General features: G+C 40.1%; 2 protein-coding genes across 5 annotated transcripts in view; one reads left to right on the forward strand and one right to left on the reverse strand.

Moving 5' to 3' along the window:
• The window catches only part of rhbdf1a (rhomboid 5 homolog 1a (Drosophila)), a 50,413-nt gene extending 31,598 nt beyond the window's left edge, over positions 1 to 18,815 (forward strand). For 2 of the 4 annotated variants that reach the window (XM_058653725.1, XM_058653727.1), the window contains exons 2-19: positions 1,732 to 1,876; positions 2,356 to 2,495; positions 3,763 to 3,870; positions 6,229 to 6,442; positions 7,185 to 7,391; positions 7,538 to 7,660; positions 8,140 to 8,303; positions 9,684 to 9,935; positions 10,012 to 10,123; positions 11,173 to 11,247; positions 11,351 to 11,512; positions 11,608 to 11,708; positions 11,803 to 11,866; positions 12,771 to 12,865; positions 13,158 to 13,233; positions 13,692 to 13,792; positions 15,132 to 15,285; positions 17,700 to 18,815. In XM_058653725.1, coding sequence (XP_058509708.1) covers positions 1,760 to 1,876; positions 2,356 to 2,495; positions 3,763 to 3,870; positions 6,229 to 6,442; positions 7,185 to 7,391; positions 7,538 to 7,660; positions 8,140 to 8,303; positions 9,684 to 9,935; positions 10,012 to 10,123; positions 11,173 to 11,247; positions 11,351 to 11,512; positions 11,608 to 11,708; positions 11,803 to 11,866; positions 12,771 to 12,865; positions 13,158 to 13,233; positions 13,692 to 13,792; positions 15,132 to 15,285; positions 17,700 to 18,119 — 2,685 coding nt within the window. In that variant the 5' untranslated portion in view covers positions 1,732 to 1,759 and the 3' untranslated portion in view covers positions 18,120 to 18,815. The remainder of the gene's footprint in view (positions 1 to 1,731; positions 1,877 to 2,355; positions 2,496 to 3,762; positions 3,871 to 6,228; positions 6,443 to 7,184; positions 7,392 to 7,537; positions 7,661 to 8,139; positions 8,304 to 9,683; positions 9,936 to 10,011; positions 10,124 to 11,172; positions 11,248 to 11,350; positions 11,513 to 11,607; positions 11,709 to 11,802; positions 11,867 to 12,770; positions 12,866 to 13,157; positions 13,234 to 13,691; positions 13,793 to 15,131; positions 15,286 to 17,699) is intronic. The other 2 variants (XM_058653728.1, XM_058653729.1) reach the window with 2 other exon arrangements.
• Positions 18,816 to 18,909: 94 nt separating this feature from the next.
• aanat2 (arylalkylamine N-acetyltransferase 2) lies at positions 18,910 to 23,691 on the reverse strand. Its single transcript, XM_058653730.1, has 3 exons — positions 22,671 to 23,691; positions 21,974 to 22,128; positions 18,910 to 20,857 (listed from the first exon to the last, which is right to left on the reverse strand). The coding sequence occupies exons 1-3, from the start codon at positions 22,834 to 22,836 to the stop codon at positions 20,552 to 20,554; spliced, it is 627 nt and encodes a 208-aa protein (XP_058509713.1). The 5' UTR covers positions 22,837 to 23,691; the 3' UTR covers positions 18,910 to 20,551.
• Positions 23,692 to 24,037: the final 346 nt, after the last annotated feature.

Below are 24,037 nucleotides of genomic sequence, written 5' to 3' on the forward strand. Positions count from 1 at the left end.
CTGTAAAAACATTACATATTAATATATATTTTTTCACTTTAAACGTGTCAATCTTTTGATGTGTTGATGACACGTTTGCATAAGTGCACTTTGCATGACCGTAGTCCAACGGCTTCTGAAAGCTGAGAAGTTTTCTGAAAGTTTCTGAAATCTGAGAAGTTATTACGGTAATGTCACTAGAGAGGAGAGAGTGGGAACCCCTGTACATGTTGTTTATGCACATTGAGAGTATATGTTTTATACTGTTCAAATTTCAAATTTAACATGCAAAATCTGATCTCATGTACAACTGCAGTGTTTTTCCAAATAAAATAGTTCAAACAGTATTTTAACTTGCAGTAAATTGTAAATAACTGCCAGGTATAGGAAGTTACTCTGCAAAAATTGGCAAAAGCACTTAGTTACTGGACATTCTCTTGTCATTTTATGGTTAAAATAAGCCAAAAAAAACATTTTTTACACACATTTTTCAGATGGAAGTATTTTTAAAAGATAGACTAATTTAAAGTGGGAAAAAAAATAATATATAATATTTTTTACATCCATTTTTGACAAGGTGACATTTCCGGCCTTAGGGACAAATTTGTCAGGATATTAAAGGACCTCTTAAGGGTTAATAATGAGTGCAACAACTTAGACGTTAGACTGTAATTGGTGTGCGCTGTGAACAGGTGAAGGAGTTCAGCGCCGCGTGGGAATTAAGTGAGTGAAGGAAAAGGACAGGAAGTGAAGCAGCGGGCTCAGAGAAGTGAGGTTAGACAATAAAACGCAGAGCTGCTGGTAACGAGGCTGCAGCTGCAGGCGGCCTGTCTGATGCCCGACGTTTACTGTGCTCCTCCTGTGGTCCGCCAGCCTCGTCATGGGAATGCACGCGTAGTCATTAGACCCCGGTGGACGTCTTGTGGAAGCAGAGAAACATTTAACCACCGAGTGGGATTACGTTTGAGTTTAACTGTAGAATTAAGGGATTATTTTTAAGACCATAAACTTCCTCACTCTGATGCACAAGTATTTATTGCTTCTTCTTTTTTTAAAAGGCTCTGTGAAACTGTAGATTGTGCTGGGTGGAACAGAAACGTGTGAAGTCAACGCCTGAGCGCCTTCTCGTGCAACAATTCTGCAGCACAAACTGTGACACGCACAAATGTGTCGTCGCATAATTGTGATTTCATTGGGTACAATTTGTATAGTTTTAATGCGTTTTTTTGTCGGATTAGAGCCTTATTTGGTGGGCTTTATGTTGAGAGACATTAAGGGAGAGACACGGGACAAATCAACAACAAAAATGGGCATTTTTTTGCCTTTATGGCGCTGAAAACTGGGTATACTATATTAATAATTTTTAGGTTCCTCTTTGTTTTTCGTGCCCACTCTGTGTTTGTTTCCTAAATATGTACATGTTTTTAGGATTTAACATTTTTATCTGTTCGATATCCGATCTAGCGATTTTGACCAGTATCTGACCATACCGATTCCCATCCCTACTACAAACCACACCAAGCTGTCTCACTGAGGAGGTCATGCCCCCTTGTGGCAAAAAATTGGAATGTATCCCAATATTAACTTACATAAAGCTCACCAAATAAGGCTCTTGTTCAACAACAAACACATGAAAACTATAACGGTGTCAGAAAATCACTGCTGCCATAACATGTATCGCTCCAAACTAAAAACATATGATTGATTATGTTCGTTTAATCGTCACTGATGGACGGTTTTCTCTGTGTGCAGCTGGCAGGCCTGGGCTGGGACAGAGAACATGGCTGAACCACGGCGGGAGAGCACCAGCAGCCTGCAGAGGAAGAAACCTCCCTGGCTCAGGCTGGACATTCCCACCGCTCAGATGTCACTGGATGAGCCTCCCACGTTTGTTCAGGTACCAAATCCTTTTTTCCTCTCTCTCTATGCTCTCTCGTTTTCAATTTAGACTCTTACTTTTCCTTTCGGGGCCACACGGTGGTGTAGTGGTTAGCACTCTCGCCTTGCAGCAAGAAGACCCGTGTTCGAGCCCCGGTTGGAACGAGGGCCTTTCTGCATGGAGTTTGCATGTTCTCCCCGTGTGTGCGTGGGTTCTCTCCGGGTTCTCCGGCTTCCTCCCACAGTCCAAAAACATGCAATGTGGGGATAGGTAAATTGAACACTCTAAATTGACCATAGGAGTGAGTGTGAGAGCGAATGGTTGTTTGTCTCTATCTGTATGTGGCCCTGCGATGGACTGGTGAACTGTCCAGGGTGTACCCCGCTTATCGCCCGATGTAGCTGAGATTGGCACAGCACCCCCCGCGACCCTCTGACGGAGGATAAAGCGGTAGATGATGACTGACTGACTGACTTTTCCTTTCTTTTCTGGTGCAGCCGGTGAAGAGGCAGGGGTTCCTGCGCAGCATCAGCATGCCTGTGGAGACGTCGCACTTCCAGTCGCCGCCTCGCGACCTCTTTGACATGCGACGGCCCGTCTTACAGCGCCAGTCGTCCATCACTCAGACCATAAAGAGGTAAAATCATTTACTGTATAATTCAGCATGCCATGCTTCCAGATTATATAATATGAAGAATACTGTTTGGCTATTTGTGTATAATGTGGATTAATCAACAACTATTTTGATTGGTTTGAGTGGAGACGTTTTCAGTTTTTTCAGCTTCTTAAATGTGAATATTTTCTGCTTTCTTTGCTCCATTTGACAAAAGAAATTATTAAAACTATCGAGTATTCTCGTTATCGACTAATTAAAAACTATCAAACCTAAAGACAATATACTGACATCAGACACTGATGTTAATCTGAACTACAGTATGTATAACAAAAAAAACCTCTTAAATGTATTAGTAGTTGAAATTAGTAGTTTTTTGTGTGTTTTTTTTAGTGTTTTTTTTAAATGTGAATATTTTCTATAATTTTATAATTAAATTGTAAATAAATTAAATGTGACAATAATTATCCTTTGGGTCACCATCTAGCAGCACCTCATCTCTTTTGTTGTTTAGTAATAATGACAGGAGCCCAAAAAAAAAACCTTAATAAAAACACCTCAAAGGTTTTAATTATTGTAACATTAACATTATTGTATTATCAAGTGGTGCACTTATTTAGAAATATATAAAGTAGTGATGTGATTTACAGCAGGTAGAAAACAGTGTGTGCAGAAAATGTTCAATTGTGGCCTCAAAAGATTACAAAAACAAAATAACCGAAGCAACAAAACAACTATTATTACAAAACGGGGGGGCTTTTATTCTGAAAATCACGCTTTTATCGTTGTAACAGTGTCTGAATTTTTCGGCAAAAATAGAACACAGGCGTTCAGTGTAATTCCCGGCTTAAACACACACAGCGTGAGTCAAGATATATGCTATAATTTATTCTTAATTTAAGGTCAATTCAAATCCAGATTTCTTGATCAAAGCCACTTTTAAGGCGCAATAAATGGTGGTGATTATTATTTTTACCATAATCGAGCAGCACATGCTTATAAGAGACAGTAGATTGTGCATTTAAACAATGTTTCTATGTATGTGCAGTGTTTTGGTTTCTTTTTTCTTGCTGATTAACAATGTAACGTCTGCCTGCTCACTTTTCCTCATGTTTTAAATCTTAAACACTGTACTTTGCTCTCTCTGCATGAACAGCTACAGCTCTGTCCAGATGCACCTTTCCTTCTCACTGCCTTGTTGTCTTTTTTTTCCTCTCTCCTTTCCTTCCTTCCTTCCTTGCCTCCTTGCCTCTGTCCTGCCTCCTCGCCTCCCTGCTCTGCGTGGTCGCAGCAGCAGAAGGGTTCACTTTGAGCGGATTAACACGGTGCCAGTTAAGGGCCAGCGAGCCGCTCGCCGTGGCACCAGGAAGCATCACTCGCTCTCCAGAACCCTGCTCAGGTACGGGTCAGGTGACAGGTGTTCACTGACGAGTTTAAAGGTCCATTCTGTAACATTTAGGAGGGTTAGGTGGCAGAGACAGAACGCTTTAAAGCTCCAGTGTGTAACTTCAAAACACCACTAGTGTCGCCATCTCCGTCACCTCACTCTTTTATTTAAAAGTTACATATAGATTAGATATAACTAACTGTTAGGCACTGGAACCTTTAAGATAAGGAAATAAATCAGTATACTCTCGATTAACGCACATGACATGAGGTCACACAATTATCGTTGTCATTTCTCAGCAGGCAGTGGCAGCTGTGAGTCACATTGTTGCCAAAAGGTTTTTCTTTTTTAAAAATGAGGAACACGAAATTTCCCTGTCACAAGTTCCTCTTGAGTTTCTTTTGAGTCATGACCCAGCCTTTCATTTCTTACACATCGGTAAGTCAGAGGGAAAAAACAAGTACAGTAACATGTCTGTTAAAGCTCTTTTTTGTCTAAATAAATGTCCAAAAATCATCGCACACTGCAATTATTTGACTGTTTTATTTATTAGTGAACATCAAAATCAACATCATATGCTGATAGACATTAATCAATAAAGTTTGCCCTTGCAATACTGTGATAGACACGAGCAATGATGTCTATGTACATGCACCCTGTCCTGTCCTGTCCCCTCCTGTCCTGTCCTGTCCTGGGAGACAAATACTCCTGAAGCACAGATGATAGCCAGAAATTAGCGAGCAAATCACACACAAAAAAAAGACAAAATGCAGCCAGTATTTCCAGTTCTGCCACAGACAAGGGCAGAGCATTGATCAGGGTTCCTACAGTTCCTTGAAATCCTTGAAAGTTTGTGAATTTATAAAAAAGTAGTTAAACTGCCTAAATCGACACGGTCATTGAAAGTGCTTGAATTTTGTGCCAGAAAGAAGTTAAGTTGATTTGTTGTTTTGTTACAACACCACCTACTGTACTGTTTCGTGCCCTGCATTGCTTAAAGTACGTAGACTAGGCCTACGCTGGACTAATGTGGAGTCTTAAATTACTGCTGCAAATCAATAAAATTGGACGCCGTCATGAACGAAGTGGTCTTAATCTGCGTCAGCAGCATTTTGATCCTTGAATTTGAGGGAATAGGTCCTGGAAAGTCCTTGCAAAGACCTTGAATTTGATGTCAACCAAGGTGTGGGAACTTTGGAACAATTTTTGTCAAAGTGTAGCCTGCTACATTACTTTTTTAAATGCTTTACCAACCCTAGATTTACACGTCACATGCCAAATCATGCCAAAGTTGACAGTCATCAGCGTATACAGTGATCCAAAGCTCACACACTCTACTGTAAACAAGGATATCAGTAGTTCAATAAAACTAGGTTTGTACTCACTTTTAATTTAACCCGAATGCAAACACAGAAAGGAAATGGACCAATTTGTTTAATCTTGTATAAAATGAGTTGTTGATAAAGAGTTAGGAAACAACATTTTGTGAAAAGAGACGATTATTTCTGCTCTTTATTTACATCATGAAGTTGCGTCTTCTTATCCTCTCTGACTTTTGTGTCCCCCCGCTGCCTTCTGTTTGTGATCCATTTTAATGGATTTAATGGAAAACCTAGCGAATGGCACCTTTTTTTAACAGAAAGAAAGAGACAGGAAATAGATTTTCACCTAATACACTGAACGTTGACTCTGTAGCCTGTAATTAGTGAAAGAAAAAAAAGGAAAACATCAAGAAGTTTTTCTTTGAAGAATGTTTCCACTTCCTCTTCCTGGCCTCAGGGCGCAGTTACACTGTTTGCTCTGGAACTTATTAGGACCTCGTCGAGCAACAACATGATTATATGTGTGTACGCATCATTGTGGGGAGAGGAGAGAGAGGGGGCCACATGAGAAATCCTCATTCTCTGTGTTAATTGGATTTGGTGTCTGCTAGTGTGAGTTAAAATTAGGAAAATGCAAATAAGTTGGACATTTTTACAGCAGCAGCAGCAGCGTCAGAACTGCAGTAATCCTCTTGTGTTCGCTTTGAAGATTTACCGTGTCACTATATGTTTCATACGTACAGTGGGTAAAGGATTTGTGTGCACCTGGCAGTCTGTCTTTCCCTGATATAAACATGCCCAGGCGTATTCCCCTTTTCTGCTCCTGTTACATACTATCTAAAGCACCTTTTGACGTCCCGGGGATTGCGGCCTTATCAGTCTCTTGCATGTTTGCCGACTCACTCCTTTGTAAGCTTCACTGTGCGCCAGACGGGATTTAGAAGTGGAGGGTGTTAAACGTCTGAGACCACTTTCCTTGCCTTGGTGTGTGTGGGTGTGTGTGAGTGTTGTGGCCCAGTACTGAAAGGTCAGTGTTTTGTGGCGTTAGGGGAACAGCTGACTGGTTTGGTGTCAGTAAGGACTGTGACGCCACCCAGAAATGGCAGCGGAAGAGCCTGCGCCACTGCAGCCTGCGCTACGGGAAGCTGAAGCCGCAGGTGATCCGGGAGATGGACCTGCCCAGCCAGGACAACATCTCCTTAACCAGCACTGAGACCCCGCCTCCTCTCTACGTCCCCTCCTCCCAGCATGGCATGCAAAAGGTAGCGATGTCCCAAAAAATTGATAAATCATATTTTTAATTGCAATTAAATAGTAATTGAGGGATGCACAGTATTTCACTTTTTGCCGATATCTGATATGGCTAAATTTATATTTAGCAAATGACGCCTACGACACACTTGGGATTGATCCAGGTTTACAACTGGTTCACATCATCTTCTTCTTCCTTTTATTGCACTTTTTAATGACACTTTTTAAGATACTAATCGTCAAAGCTTGGCAGGTGGAATTTGTATCCAATCTTGCCGTATACAAAATTTGAGCTGCAGTTTTTGATGGATTCTTATATCACCCCACCTGAGGGCTCAATGTTCACACACATTCAGCAGCAAAGTTCCACCCGAGGCTTTTATGCACTGAGAAATGTTCTGAACCTGGTGAAAGAATTAAATGTTTTGCGATCTGATGCTGAGAAAAACTGTTTATGAATTGATGCCGTTCTTAGACAATTGCCACAAAGTGCACAAATGAGTGGAGGTGTGAATTTTCATCCTCTCAACTGTTACCACAGTTAACGTGCTAATTGTGGAACCTTCCAGAACAGTGTTACTTCTGGATCTTTTTTTGAGTGTGTTACAGCTGTCACATTCTATTTTTCTCATATTTATTTGAAAAATACAAATAGGTAAAGTAAAAAAAAAATGGAATTGTTTTCTTTTTATACTGAAAATCATCACAACAGAATATTTTCTCACTGACACTTCTGATCCCGTTGGTCTCCAGATCGTGGACCCACTGGCGCGAGGACGAGCGTTCCGCATGGTGGAGGAGGTGGACGGCTACAGCGTGCCTCAGACCCCCATCACACCCGGAGCCGCCTCCCTTTGCTCCTTCAGCAGCTCCCGCTCAGGTCTCAACCGACTGCCACGGCGGCGAAAGAGGGAGTCTGTGGCCAAGATGAGCTTCAGGGCCGCGGCGGCGTTAGTCAAGGTGATTGGAGACTCGAGACATTTAAAAGGGAACGTTGGACACTCGTGCACATGTTGCTCTGTTGGTATTTATTGCTGCTTTATGACTCTGTAATCTGCTGTATTGGAAACAGTGGAGTTGTAAACACATGTGTGTGTGTTTCTCAGGGCCGTTCGTTACGGGAGAGCACTCTGCGACGGGCCCAGAGACGGAGCTTCACTCCTGCCAGCTTCATGGAGGAAGAATTAATCGACTTTCCCGATGAACTGGACACATCCTTCTTTGCCAGAGTAATGCTTTTTTTTTGTTTGTTTATTTATTAGGAACCCCATAAGCTATTCTTCCTGGGGTAAACATAACAATAAGAAACAGAATATTTTGTCATTTCTAACAGTCAGTGGAAAAATCCACAAAAACAAACAAGAAGCAGCATAAAATCTTATATTAGGACTCACAGTGAACACATTTTTATAAGATATCACACTTAATTTGCTTTTTAAACACTGATTTCTCTATTAAATTAAAGGAAACTGGCTTGTTTTCTTGAGTGATGGCAAAGGTTTATGATTTTAATTTACATTTACACATTGATTGTAGTATAAAAATAGACTTGTATAAACTTGTGGCATGTTGTAAGTAGAAGTAGAAGTACAGCAGTCAACCTGTGTTGTGATTTTGCTGCTGTTATTGTTTTATTCTCATCTTTTCGGATCACTGTTCACAATGATCACTGTTTTTTCTCCCCCCCCCCGCTGTGATTCCTCTGCAGGACGTTCTGATGCACGAGGAGTTGTCCACGTATACGGACGAGGTGTTCGAGTCGCCGTCAGAGGCGGCCATGAAGGAGGCGGAGCCCAGCAGCAAGAAGGACGAGACGGAGCTGACAGGGAGCGCGCTCGATAAGACAGAACTGGAGCGAAGCCACCTCATGCTGTGAGTTCCTGTTCAACAGCGTTTGTTACTGAAAAACATCTTTGTAAGATAATGACAGTGGGAGAAAAAGTGATCCAGTCTTTCCAGAGACACTGGAAGTGTAAAAAATATCAACGTAAAAGCAGCTATTGAAGAATAAGGTTAATAAATTCATATTAAACTAATATAAGAATGCATAATCTTAAAGCCATAGTCAGATGTACAATTTTAAATCATTCTTTTGGTTCAAACTTGATCATTATTGATACTGTAATTAATTATTTTTTTCATTATGTTGATTTGTTTGTCGATAAAATGCAGAAAATGGTGAAAAATGTCAAAGAAAACCGAAAATATTCACATGTAAGACACTGAAATCTGAGGACAATTTTATTTAATACTATATCAATTATTATGGTCCCACACGGTGGTGTAGTGGTTAGCACTCTCGCCTTGCAGCGAGAAGACCCGGGTTCGACCCCCGGTTGGAACAAGGGCCTTTCTGCATGGAGTTTGCATGTTCTCCCCGTGTGTGCGTGGGTTCTCCCCGGGTTCTCCGGCTTCCTCCCACAGTCCAAAAACATACAATGTGTGGATTAGGTAAATTGAACACTCTAAATTGACCATAGGGTGAGTGTGAGAGTGAATGGTTGTTTGTCTCTATCTGTGTGTGGCCCTGCGATGGACTGGCGAACTGTCCAGGGTGTACCCCGCCTATCGCCCCATGTAGCTGAGATTGGCACAGCACCCCCCGCGACCCTCTGGTGGAGGATAAAGCGGTAGATGATGACTGACTGATGACTATATCAATTATTTAAAATAGGCACCAGTTGAATTGGTAATGGATTAATAATCGATTAATCACTGCAGCACTGAGACTAATTGATAAAATCTAATTTAATTTACGTATATTATAAAAATATGACCAAATAACCTTGACCAAAGTGCTGCTAAGACTTGTAATACATAAATGAAAGAATACAAAGTATATTTAAAAACACAGAATAGAAAATAAAAAGGCAATTAAAGTTTAAATTACTAATTCCTGGTCCTATTAGTCATACAGAGAAATTATGGAAGCAGTTTAGTCCCAGATTATGTACAAATGAGTATAATGTTATCATAATATTATATATTTATATCAATAGTTAAACAGTTTTTTGTTCCATTACCTTTTTAATACTGTTTTATTTGCTTTATTTTGGTAGTAATAATATTTGACTCAGAGCTAAATATTTTATTGTGTATAATCTTTATTCTTTCCTTTTTATACATACATATTCTTAGTATATTAAGTTTTAATAGGCTAAGAGGGAAGTTTTTCTTATTCTGATTGTCTTCAGTATCAGTATCATTATCATCATTAAACGTGTGTGTGTGTGTGTGTGTAACTCCTCGCAGACCTCTGGAACGAGGGTGGCGTAAAGCCAAAGAAGGAACCCCCGGACCACCGAAGGTGCCGCTGCGGCAGGAGGTGGTGAGCGTCAACGGGCAGCGGCGTGGCCAGCGCATCGTCGTCCCCGTCAAGAAGCTGTTCGCCCGCGAGAAGAGGCCGTACGGGCTGGGGATGGTGGGGAAGCTCACCAACCGCACCTACCGCAAACGCATCGACAGCTACGTCAAGAGGCAGATAGAGGACATGGACGACCACAGGTGAGTTCTGGAACACGCCGCGGGACGACGAGTTTGTTTAACTGTGTGAACTTACTTTACTCCTCTGTGTCTGCAGGCCTTTTTTCACGTACTGGATCACCGTTGTCCATCTGCTCATCACTATCTTGGCTGTTTGTATCTACGGTATCGCACCGGTGGGCTTCTCCCAGCATGAGACGGTTGATTCTGTGAGTCCACTTTTTTAAAATGTGCTGTTTTAATGGCGCATGTTCCCCCCGTGTGTGTGGGTGGGTTTTCTTCCTGTTTCCTCGCACAGCTACAAAAACATGTGGACTTGTGGATTTTTGGAAAATTGATTTATGTGGAAAATTGGACACTCTGAATTGACCGTAGGATAAAGTGGTAGAAGATGAGTGAGTGAGTGAGTGAGTGAGTGAGCTGGGACGATGCCACTTTATTGTGTCCGATGCCAATATCACACTCGAGTATCTACCGATACCGATATTATTCTGAAACAGTAATTTCAGACCATTTATTGAACATATGAAATAAACAACCCAAACATGACTCAGCTTAAATGTTTTTGCTGATTTACATTTTCACAGTCATAGTGCATAGTACACCTTTTTTCAGGTGTAATTGCAATACTTTACACTAAACTCTGAAGATTTGAGAATGTAGAAGAATTGTGATATAATAAAGAAGTGAGTGAGTGTTTTATAGAAACATAAACAAGTCTGTCCAAAATATTGTCGATGAAGCCAGCAACAAATTTGGCACACTTTAGTGACTGAAGACAAAAATGGACAGAAGTAGCAGTCAGCCAACAAGGGGCGACTTCACATTAACTCCATTTAAATATGGTTTCTATGGGAAAATGCAGACGTATTTGTTGATTTATAACGTCAGTAACAATCACTAGTTTCAGTTCTTCTTCAGTAGAACAGCGTTGTCAAATAGGTGCCTGGTTACAGGTGAAAGTCTGGGAAAGTAAATCTCAAGGCTTCAGAATTACGTAGCTTTTTTTAATATATACAGTTTCTGACGTACAGCAGCTCTCACACACACACAAATCCATGACAGACAAATGTAGTATTAAGCTCCGCCCATCCTGTCCAGTCGTAATCAAGTTGTCCATTTGCACATTTCCTGTTCACACTGTTTTTATTGCACTTAATTCGATAACAGTTGTGATGATTAGTGAGTATTTTCAGCACGTTATGACTCTCACATCTCATCTTTATTTCTTTCTGTTATTTCAATTCTTCTGTTTCAGGTTTTAAGAAACAAGGGTGTGTATGAAAATGTCAAGTTTGTGCAGCAGGAGAACTTCTGGATCGGGCCGAGTTCGGTGAGAACCTCTTATCTGCGTCCTGTTCTCCACAAAACGGCACCCATGCAGTTTTTTTTATAATAAATTCTCCATTTATTTTCTATAATCTATGCATTGTTAGGAATCTCTGATCCACTTGGGGGCCAAATACTCTCCGTGCATGCGGCAGGACAAGCAGGTGCACGATCTTATCAGGGAAAAGCGAGCCGTCGAACGCAACTCCGCCTGCTGCGTGCGCAACGATCGCTCCGGCTGTGTCCAAACCTCAGAGGAGGAATGCTCGGTGTGTAAACAACGTCCATGTCTAATTCAAACACAGGTCCAAGACGTCAGGGCAGTTTTTGATCCCGCCTCTCTTTGTGTTTTTTTTATTTTTAGAGCACGTTAGCCGTGTGGGTGAAGTGGCCGAGGCATTCCAGCACTCCGCAGTTAAACGGTAAAAGCCGACAGCACGGCTCTGTGTGCCATCAGGACCCCAGGTACGACGCGATACAACGTCCTCCATTTCTACTGGAGACTGTCATTTAACTGATATTGGTTTGTAATGTACATGTTGTCGTTGTCTTGTGATAGGACATGTCTAGAACCCGCCTCGGTACCACCTCATGAATGGCCTGATGACATCACAAAGTGGCCAGTGAGTATAATGAATATCTGCGTGGCGTCGAGACATTAAACAGTCGCCCTAAATATGACATGGGTCATTGAAAGTGCTAGAAAGAAGTGATGTTGATATTTAGGTACATTTCTGTTGACGTGAGAGTATCATTTATAAGCAAGAGAGAGCAAATGACGACGTGATGCATGGGAAATGAAAAATTCCAACATCTCTGTCTCACCAAAGAAAATGACAAAGACTGACTTTGAACCAAGATCCTGAGGACAATCACTCGTATAGATGCAGAAAAAAAAAGTGGACGCCATCATGGCTGAAGACGCTCTTTCAAGTTGTCCTCCCATCTTAAGCTGTGTTAGCACATTCAGTCCTTGAATTTTGAGCGATTTGGCCCTGGAAAGTGCTTGAAATGTCCTTGAATTTGATGTCAACTGAGGTGTAAATACACTTGAGAATTTGTGCCACCTAATTATGCCTGATTTGAACAAATTCACCCGGTTTGTTAACACTTTTAACTAAATCATTCAAATTTGGCTGAGGTGGTTAGTGACACATTTCTGTGTGGGCTGACAAAAAGTCACGAGAGACATTTTTCACCACTTCACACTAGGGCTGAACGATTTTGAATAGATGTCTAATTGCAATTATTTTGACAGGAATTGCAATTGCGACATGATTCATGGGAGTGGTAATTTCATTATTCATCATCTTCATTCAAAAATGTTCTCAACAAAGACAAATATGTTCTTTTCAGTGTGTAGAATGAGACGTGTATAGATCGAGACAATAATTAATCTTTGGCTTTATAAAATATTTTGTGGTTGATAAAATTCTGATGAATTGTTCAGCCCCTAGTTCACACGCACCTAAAGATCAAACGTGAAGAAGAAATTCACTGTTGTTTCTCCTGCTCTGATGTTTTTAGATTTGCACCAGGTTCAACACAGGGAACCACACTAACCTGCCTCATATCGACTGCACCATCACAGGCCGACCCTGCTGCATCGGAACCAAAGGAAGGTGAGGAGAACGTGGCGATGTACATCAGTGCTTCTCAAACTAGTACCACCTGAGGCAATATTGAGCTCATCCTCCTCTTCCTCACATATGCTTCACAGTGAAATGAAATCAGACTATTCTGTCAAAATTATGAGGGGGAAAAAAAGTCAGAATTCTAAGAAAAAATCAGTTAATCTCAAACTCTTTAATAAAGTAATTCAAGCCGCTTTATGTACCACTGGCGGGACACACACCCCAGATTGAGAACCAATGGGTTTACAAGACCACTAACTAACTGCTGCTCGTGTTCTAGGTGTGAAATCACTTCCCGGGAATATTGTGACTTCATGAAGGGCTACTTTCACGAGGAGGCCACTCTCTGCTCTCAAGTGAGTGTCTATCACACATTATTGCACACAAATTAGATGTTTTATATTTTTATTTTATTATTTTCTTACAAATCCTGCTGTTTTGTCCACTTCATGCATGTTATTTGAGATATTACCTGTTTGGTTATAGCTGTGTATCATTTACAGTGTTTATCAATCCTGCTTCAGATTCTGCTTTGTCAGGTCTTATCGATTTTAGATTTTTCATTTCCAGTAAGATTAAACAGAAAAAGTGAAATGTGAGCTAATAATAAAAAGTGAGTTCATGTTTGTTGAGGCAAAAAACAACAACAACAAAAAAAAGGAAATATGTGATAACTAAAGTCAATTCAGTGCATTTTACAGGTGTAAAGACATTATATCAGTTCAGATTGTTGATTCCCATCATTAGTCCTGCTGGTTTGTTGTTGTGAGTGTCAGACAGACTGAAGGACACTCTCTGGTCTGTCTCTCCTCAGGTGCACTGCATGGACGACGTGTGCGGACTGTTGCCTTTCCTCAACCCTGAGATCCCAGATCAGTTCTACAGACTCTGGCTCTCACTCTTCCTGCACGCCGGGTGAGTCGCATATTTAAAAAAATAACGGAATCTCCTGTTTTCACTTTGGCAGCTGAGCTCTCTCTCTCTCTCTCTCTCTCTCTCTCTCTCTCTCTCTCTCTCTCTCTCTCTCTCTCTCTCTCTGCCCTGTGATTCATCCCCTCATCCTTTGAGGGTCGCTGGTGAATCTGAAGTTAATCCCAGCAGAGAACGGAGAACATGGTTTCATAACCTTAACCCTTAGTGCTCAAGTGGCACGGATCTGTGGTAAAGTGCGGTGGGAATAATACACAACTCCTTATATGAACATCCTGGGGGGCGTCCAGGATGTCCAAAAGCCTGGGCACATCTTCAGGCTTTTAATGTGTAAAATGTGTTTTTTCTTCTTCTTATGTGTTGTTAAGTTAAGATTCATTTCATATCACATTCATTTATTTGTTTTAAACATGAGTAGCGATAATTGTGCAGAAGTCACAAAATGGACAGTTTTTCTTCTATTTTTGTTCAAAAAAATGAGCTGGTGAACTTTGAACTGTGACATTTTTGCAAATTTTGAGTAGTTTTTGCTCAGGTGTGTTTATATAGTAGAGAATAGAGAAAAAGAGAAATAAATTAATTAGAATTTCATCAGATTGCCTATAGGTTGTGCTGAAAAAAAGGATATAAGACGCTTCTTGCACATTCTTATAGACTCTGTATATACGTTTTAACATCGGGAACTCGGGAAAATCAACCACGATCCAAAGAATTGAATTCTGCAGCCGATGTGAATGCTGAGTAGATTGGACACATGTAAGGAAAACACGTCTTGTGTGCATAGGTGTTTACACAACATCAATATAACAATATTGTCTTCCTACTTGGCGATAAAGTCTAGTGGAAGGCGCAGATTCTACTTCCTTTTACTTGAAAGGTAATTATAGGATCATTGGACTGATAACTCACAAAAATTTACATTGCAGCTTTAAACACATGCATCACAGGCAGTTTTATTCCAGTTATATGAGAGTGACAGCAGCAGGACTGTGGTGAAGGTCAGAGCTGTCAGTCTGTCTGTCAGCTGAAAGAGCTGCTGACCTCACGCTCATCTTCACCCACTCTGTGTTATCTCTCTCCCGGGTAATTAAACAAAGTGCCTTCACCACACGAAACTCATTAATCTTCAACTGGATGGATTTCGATTTTGTTGATGGGCGAAGGCGGCTTTACTCTCAGGGGTTTGCCTCTTCAGCACACACAGATTATCTTCCCGACACGTGCGGATTTTCCTCCCCACATCTTATACAGCACAGTACAGACAGGCAGGCAGATGTAGTGGGGACATTTTTGTGTGACAGCAGCACTTCTTGTCTCCTCTCAGGATCCTTCACTGCCTGGTGTCTGTGGCGTTCCAGATGACCATCCTGAGGGACCTGGAGAAGTTGGCAGGGTGGCTGCGCATCTCCATCATTTACATCCTCAGTGGCATCACCGGCAACTTGGCCTCAGCCATTTTCCTGCCCTACAGAGCTGAGGTGACGCCTAGTTATAAACCGGTCATATCAGTGCTTTTCAGACTTACCAAGTAGCACCTGAGAAGATATTGAGCTCTCAAACTAACCATTATTATCACTATTATCACCAACGTTAAAATACAGTGGGATAAATAGACCCACAGAAAAGACCCCCATGTGACATAAATTTTGGTCAGATTTTGGACGACTTACTAAACTATGACTTTTTTGATAAAATTTCGACAACATACTATACTATGACTTTTTTGTCACATTCTGGATGACATACTAAAGTATGACAGGGCTGTCCTAGATGGGACTTGAACCCACAATTCCTGGTTCAGAAAGTTGATGTCTTATCCATCAGGCCACTGCAGCTCACTATCTGTGCCACATGCCGTTTTTTATCACATTTTGGGCGACATACTATACTATGACTTTTTTGTCACATTTTGGACGACATACTATGACTTTTTTGTCAAAATTTGGACGACATACTATGACTTTTTTGTCACATTTTGGACGACATACTATACTATGACTTTTGTGTCACATTTTGGACGACATACTACACTATGACTTTTTTGTCAAAATTTGGACGACATACTATACTATGATTTTTTGATCAAATTTGGAGGACATACTATACTATGACTTTTTTGTCACATTTTGGACGACATACTATACTATGACTTTTTGTCAAAATTTGGACGACATGCTATACTATGTCTTTTTTGTCACATTTTGGACAACATACTATACTATGTCTTTTTTGTCAAAATTTGGACAACATACTATACTATGACTTCTTGTCACATTTTGGACGACATACTATACTATGACTTTTTGTCACATTTTGGACGACATACTATACTATGACTTTTTTGTCACATTTTGGACGACATACTATACTATGACTTTTTTTTCACATTTTGGACGACATGCTATGCTATGACTTTTTTGTCACATTTTGGACGACATGCTATACTATGACTTTTTTGTCACATTTTGGACGACATACTACATACTATGACTTTTTTGTCACATTTTGGACGACATACTATACTATGACTTTTTTGATCAAATTTGGACGACATACTATACCATGACTTTTTTGTCACATTTTGTACGACATACTATACTATGATTTCTTGATCAAATTTGGAGGACATACTATACTATGACTTTTTTGATCAAATTTGGACAATATACTATATACTATGACTTTTTTGTCACATTTTGGACGACATACTATACTATGACTTTTTTGATCAAATTTGGAGGACATACTACTATGACTTTTCTGTCACATTTTGGACGACATACTATACTATAACTTTTGTGTCACATTTTGGACGACATACTACACTATGACTTATTTGTCAAAATTTGGACGACATACTATACTATGACTTTTTTGTCAAAATTTGGACGACATACTATACTATGACTTTTTTGTCATATTTTGGACGACATACTATACTATGACTTTTTTGTCACATTTTGGACGACATACTATACTATGTCTTTTTTGTCAAAATTTGGACAACATACTATACCATGACTTCTTGTCACATTTTGGACGACATACTAAACTATGACTTTTTGTCACATTTTGGACGACATACTATACTATGACTTTTCTGTCACATTTTGGACGACATACTTTACTATGACTTTTGTGTCACATTTTGGACGACATACTACACTATGACTTTTTTGATAAAATTTGGACGACATACTATATACTATGACTTTTTTGTCACATTTTGGACGACATACTATACTATGACTTTTCTGTCACATTTTGGACGACATACTTTACTATGACTTTTGTGTCACATTTTGGACGACATACTACACTATGACTTTTTTGATAAAATTTGGACGACATACTATATACTATGACTTTTTTGTCACATTTTGGACGACATACTATACTATGACTTTTTTGATCAAATTTGGACAACATACTATACTATGACTTTTCTGTCACATTTCGGACGACATACTACACTATGACTTTTTTGTCAAAATTTGGACGACATACTAAACTATGACTTTTTTGTCACATTTTGGACGACATACTATACTATGACTTTTTTGTCAAAATTTGAACGACATACTATACCATGACTTTTTTGCCACATTTTGGACGACATACTATACTATGACTTTTTTGTCACATTTTGGACGACATAATATACTATGACTTTTTTGTCAAAATATAAAATATAATATATATATATATAAATATATACATATATATATACATATAAATATATATATGTATATACATACACAGACTTTTGCAGACTCATACATTATCTTGTGTTTGCCCCCTTATTTCATTATTTCATCATTATAAAGACATCATATATGACTGACTGACACAGACAGACACTGACTCTGTCCTCTGTCTCTCTGCTTCTCAGGTGGGTCCTGCTGGCTCTCAGTTTGGGATCTTGGCATGTCTCTTCGTGGAGTTGTTTCAGAGCTGGCAGATCTTGGCGCTGCCATGGAGGGCCTTCATCAAGCTGCTGTGCGTGGTGCTCTTCCTCTTCGCCTTCGGCCTACTGCCGTGGATCGACAACTTTGCACACATCTGCGGCTTCATCTCTGGCTTCTTTCTGTCCTTCGCGTTCCTGCCCTACATCAGCTTCGGCCGCATGGACTTGTACCGCAAGCGTTGCCAAATCATCGTCTTCCTGCTGGTGTTCGTCGGCCTCTTCTCGGGCCTCGTGGTGCTCTTCTACATCTACCCCATCAAATGCGAGTGGTGCGAGCTGCTCACGTGCATCCCCTTCACGGACAAGTTCTGCGAGAAGTACGATCTCAATGCTCACCTGCACTGAGGTCGTGGACGCGGCAAGCTCAAACAGGAAGGTCAACAGGTCAAAAAAAAAAAAAAAAAACTGTCCTCCTGTGTGGCCGGGAACTGTCGCCCCCTGTCTGTGAACTATGACAATATGCTTGTGTTTATTTCTTTTCTTTATTTTTTACTCTGTCAGTATGAATATGCCACTCTTTTAATCACGTCACACCTTCACTGTCCAGTGAAACAAAGGCATGGCACTCGTGAACCTCAGTATCGACCCCCTTTACACTTGAGGATGCAGGAATAAGACAAACCAGCGCTGGTACCAAGAAGGAATTGTGTTTTTTTATTACACACCACACATAGGTTTTATTATTATGATTATGATTATTATTATTATTATTTTTATTATTATTCAGGCAACCTCACACTGAAGCAGGGACAAAATAATATCAGATATTACCTTTGGTGCCTTGTTGAAAAATGTACCAACTACTGCCATATTTTTGTTACAGTATGCTGAACACTCGAATGTTTGTTTTTGTTGTTTTTTTCCTCCTACTCTTCCCTCTTATTTGTTTTATTGCTTCTCTCTGTGAAGTGATGATTGTTCCTGTGCAACGGTATCGTTTTAGCTACCAGTTCTTACTCACATGTGTAACTGAAAACAACAGTGAAAAAACAAACAAAGAGAAAAGAAAAAGTCCATAAAATAAAAATGTCTGTGACTTTCCTCTGACTGAAAACTGTTTTTTATTCAAACGAAGCAACAAAGAGTTTCCTGTCTATAGATCTTTCTGTATACACTGACATTTATATCATGTACATACCAGACAACTTAAGATTTAAAGGGATAGAGCAGCTTTTTATTCAACATATGATAAAATAACATATTCATTCACTTACATTTTAGTCAGCAAAATAACAAAATAGAACTTTCCTTTAAATAAAGTAAAGTAGTACTTGTTTTTGTCCACAAAAAACAAAAACAATTCAGTTTTAATGATTTCTTTGTCATATGGAGCAAAGAAAAACTGAATAATATATAAAACGTGTTTCAATTATTGAAAAAAACAAACAAACACTAAAACCGATTAATAGTAGATCATTAGTAATCGATTAATTGTGTAATAACCATTCAAAGTTTGAAAGGATGCAGGAGATTTTCTGGTCCAACCCCCTTTTTTTTCTCCTTCCTTTCTGTCTTTCCTCAAAACTTTCTTCAGGATTCTAAAAATAGCTTGCGATTAGAAATTGGTTAATTTTTTCTCCTTCTTTTGGTCACTAAGAACAATTTCTGTCCCTGTTCACTCACTCTTTTGATGCTTTTCCACTACACAGTCCCAGCATGGCACAGTTTTTTTTGCTTTTCCATTAAAACAAAATGGAACCTGGTACCTGGTGGGTTTTTTTTAGTACCTGCTCTGGCGACGTTCCAAGCGAACTGAGCCGATACCAAAATAAAATGTGACGTCAACAGACTGCCGGCCACTGATTGGCCAGAGAGCGTCGTCACTGGAAGAGTCATGAGCGTGCATCAAAGTGAGCGATGTTGAACTGTAGATCAATTAAAAAAAAAAAAAAAAAAAAATCCTAACTTGCGTTAATCTCCAACATTTAGCAAACAGAGGAGTCTGGTGTATTTAGTCACGGAGGAAGTACTGAACAACTCTGTGAGCGAATCTTTTCAAATGAACTGATTCTAATGATTCAGTTGCATCGAAAACAACTGCTTTACAAGTCACTAGTCACGTATGTGTCGCATATAAAACGAAGCCGCGGCAGTTTAGTGATGACTACGCCAACGTCGAGGAGGTACTAAATAGTGGAAAATCATATCAAACCACGTAGAGTTGAGCTGTAACGTGCCGTACCTGAACTGTGTCATTTGTCAAGTAAATTTTCTCATACTTCAAATAACGGGGACTATACCTTTTAGTGCAATATTCGTACAATATTTTCTAGTAAGTGCCTCGTTTAGAGCTGCTACATATTAAACAGCATGTTTTACTCAATCCATTCCACTTTAAAATATGCTGTTTAAATGCGTTCACTGTAACTCTAAACAACGCAGTAGAAAAATATTATATAAAATGCATTCAAGGGAAGTCAAAAGCCAAAGAGCGAGTTGAAGAACAGTAAAAGAATAAAAGTCGTCAGACACCACGACTCGACACGTTTTCTTTTCTGTTGTTTGGTGTCCAGATAATTGCTCTGACTGGTTGTAGGTTAATCATCTGCGTCCGTTGGTCACACCTCTTTGTACCGATATGCTACAGGGTGACAAAAGGATAATAATCTGATTAATGACAGCAAAGCATGAATTAGTGAATCCTCACACACACACACACACACAGCCCTCACTCCTTTCAAAGTCCACGGTGCTAAATTCTGTCCATGAGTCCATTTTAAGTGGTGAGTGAACGGGTGAATTTAGGGGAAGCGGCGGTGGGAGATGAGAGTGTGTGACTAGCAGCCGCTGTTCCGCCGGGCGTACGCCTGCCCACCCAGCGTGTACTCCATCTCCTGGAAACACATGTTGGAGACGGAGATGGCCGACGAGCCTTTCTCCTTGAAGCCGGCCTTGAGGTAGAACGGCACCAGGAAGTCCTCGCAGATGAGCAGCGCTCGCCGCGCGCCGGGCAAACAGCGCAGGTACTGCAGGTAACGCCACAGCACGATGGAGCCTTTGCCCTGCTGGCGACAGTGACGGTGCACCGACAGCACATGGATGTGCACGGCGTTGGCGTCGGGGACATGCTGAGTCATGGCCTCCTGCAGGAGAGAGTATAACAGAAATATTATTATGTTTACAGAGCAGTTTTTAAGAAAATATGAACACATGAGAAAACTAATGTCTTATATAGAAAAAAAGAAAATAGCTAATTGAAATAAATGTATGTATTTATTAAAAACGCAGATAAATGGTATTAAATCATGTGCAATTACTTTCTAAATTAGGCTGAAAAACATAGTGACACCAAGTTATGGTCTCCTCACTAAAAAATAAACTGAAGCAAATACATTTCTATGTCTATATAGAACTTTTCAAGCTTTCCAAATAAAAAAACAGAATACAACTATAAGAGACTATAAAAAGTCAAAAAAAAATTATAATACTAATTTCTATATATTTCCAGATTAAGACACAGAAACAGAATAAAATAAAATAATGAAGAGAAAAAGGTTTAACCAAAATAATTAATAAAAATGAGAATACATTAAGCTGCACTGAGCTCATACCAAAAACGAACAAATAAAAGCCAATATGAAGATGTTAAATTTCAAAATAAATAAAAGTTTATAAATAAAGTAAATTAAATACGGTCATTTATATAAAACCCAGGTAAACTGTAGTAAACTCGGGACGGCTCCATACCATTTTTTTTTCCCTGTCCGATATCACAACCTTGAGTATCAAACTAATATCGGTCCGATATAGTCATTTTAATACATAATTTAATAGATTGAATTCTTTTTTTCGGGCCACACGGTGGTGTAGTGGTTAGCACTCTCGCCTTGCAGCGAGAAGACCCGGGTTCGAGCCCCGGTTGGAACAAGGGCCTTTCTGCATGGAGTTTGCATGTTCTGCGTGGGTTCTCTCCGGGTACTCCGGCTTCCTCCCACAGTCCAAAAACATGCAATGTGGGGATAGGTAAATTGGACACTCCAAATTGACCATAGGAGTGAGTGTGAGAGTGAATGGTTGTTTGTCTCTATCTGTGTGTGGCCCTGCGATGGACTGGCGAACTGTCCAGGGTGTACCCCGCCTATCGCCCGATGTAGCTGAGATTGGCACAGCACCCCCCCGACCCTCTGGCATTTTAAAATGCAGATATTACAGAGCAGAACATAAAGGTATAAAAGTCATAATTATCTGTGTAATTGTACCTGTGAGAGACGATCCTTGTCCCAGCCGGAGCCGATGACGAAGGCGACCAGTTGTCCCTCCTCGAACCATCCCAGAGAAAGCTCCGGACACTGACTCAAGAAGTTCAGCACCTCATCCAGCGTGAGTGGACACTCTCCAGAGACGGAGACAAAAGCTGAGGGGGACAAAACATTTTGGTGTTAACTATTGAACTATTTTCTTTTTTTAGTGTAGATTATACAAAAAAAGTAATGTTTGACATGAAAAAGTAATAATATACACTCATAAAAACTTAAAAATACATACATTTCACTTGAATAAATTAAGTTAATTTAAACTAAATTCAGCAGGTTATACAAAATTACTTTAACTTGAACTGAAAAAAGTGTAAATGTAAAATGAAGAAGTAATTTTGTCCATATAACCTGCTAAATTTAGATTAAATTCATTTATTCAAGTGCAATTTATGTAATTTTAAGTCTGTCTATGTTTATTTTTTTTATCAGTGTATATTATTATTTTTTTCATGTCAAACGATTTTTGAAAAAAATGCTGAAAATTAAGTTAGCAAATTATATGGAAAGAAATAACTTCAGTTTGAATTAACTTAATCAAGTGCAATTTTTGTACTTTTTTTGTGTATATTATTTGGTGAGTATTGACTACATTGAAAATAGAAAATCATTGTAAAGTTGAACGTGCAGGACGTGAACTCACCCTCTCTCTCGATCTCAAACACACTGATGGCGTCCTGCGGCGTCAGGTTCCTGAACTCACTGGCGGGCAGCGTGTGTCGCCTCTGCTGCAGAGGACTGACCACTCTAACCGGCGTCTTCAGGAAGAAAGGTTTGAGGAACGGAGATCCGCTGACCTGCTGTGCCATGATGTCTCAACACTGACCGAGGAGCTCTTTCTCTGTGTGTGAACCGCAGGTGTCCCCCTCTCTGCTCTGTGTGTCTCTCAGCTGTCCGTCCGCTGACCTTAGTGTCCCCTCCTACTCTTGTGTCTCTCTGAACTCATCCTGTGAAGTGGTCATCTCAAAGTAGGATAACTACCCGTGCACGTGCCTGCAAAGTCTCTTAATCCCCCAACCACACTGTTCTTAGGCGTATTTAATGGCACTCCAGTCTTTTTTTGCTTATTAAGTTTATTTAGATTTAACCCTTTAAAACCTAAGCCTCAAACTGTCTGCCTGGAGTTTGTTTTGTGCTTATTTTAACCATAAAAAGGGACAGAAAAGGTCCTGTAACTAAGTGCTTTTGTCCAAATCTGAAAAGTATTAAACATTGTCCCCCATGCATGTCAGGGAGTGCAGGTGTTCCCTGACCTCACTTTTGAATCCACAAAACCTTTTGACAAATTTTCGCCTTTGATGTGTCTCAGGCATTTACGTAGGGTGCAAATCGCCAAAAATGGACGCCAAAATTCAAAATAGCCGACTTCCTGTTGAGTTGAGGCCATGGTTAAGGTCAACTTTTTTGTTCATCTTGGTCTATAACATCTTCCCACCAAGTTTCGGGAAACTTGGTGGAACTTAATTTTGCCTCTGTTTTCACCTTGTGGGCACTATACAGCGCTTGAGCAACGCACAGGTCCAGGAACTATGTCATTATCGCATTTTCGCCAGACCTGAACTCCATGCAAACATTTCAAGAGTTTTTATGCATGTTAACCCCTCAAAAATGACCGGGAAACAACAATAATAATAATAATGTAAAGGATAACAATAGGAATTTGTGCCAGGAGCCATTTCGGTGGCCCCTGCCATTCGTGGCTCGGGCCCTAATGAAATACAATCGCTGTTTTTCTGAATTGACGAGATCAGTTTTCCCCAAAATGAGAGGCAGGGCAGGACCACTCATACAGTGGTTAATACAGATAAATAAATAAAAACGATCAGGTTCTCAATAGTATTACAATTTGGGGGGGTCGTGAAAGCATTTCTGTCCTCGGGGGGGGGGGGGCATGACAAAAAATAATAGAGAACCACTGGCTTGAGGGAAGCAAACATGTCCCACTTGGTCAATTTAATCCACTTTTACTTTATTTTGTGCTAGAGAAACTAGAGAAGTTATGTCATGGTC

The sequence above is a fragment of the Solea solea genome, chromosome 16, assembly GCF_958295425.1.
Source record: "Solea solea chromosome 16, fSolSol10.1, whole genome shotgun sequence".
Classification (NCBI taxonomy): Eukaryota; Metazoa; Chordata; class Actinopteri; order Pleuronectiformes; family Soleidae; genus Solea; species Solea solea.

What these genes read in the sequence shown, in the direction of transcription:
- aanat2 (XM_058653730.1), bottom strand. Translation starts at nt 22,836, where the DNA reads ATGGCACAGCAGGTCAGCGGATCTCCGTTCCTCAAACCTTTCTTCCTG. An exon ending in GTTTGAGATCGAGAGAGAGG is followed by an intron (nt 22,129 to 22,670) that starts GTGAGTTCACGT and finishes TGTCCCCCTCAG; the next exon opens with CTTTTGTCTCCGTCTCTGGA. An exon ending in ACAAGGATCGTCTCTCACAG is followed by an intron (nt 20,858 to 21,973) that starts GTACAATTACAC and finishes TCTCTCCTGCAG; the next exon opens with GAGGCCATGACTCAGCATGT.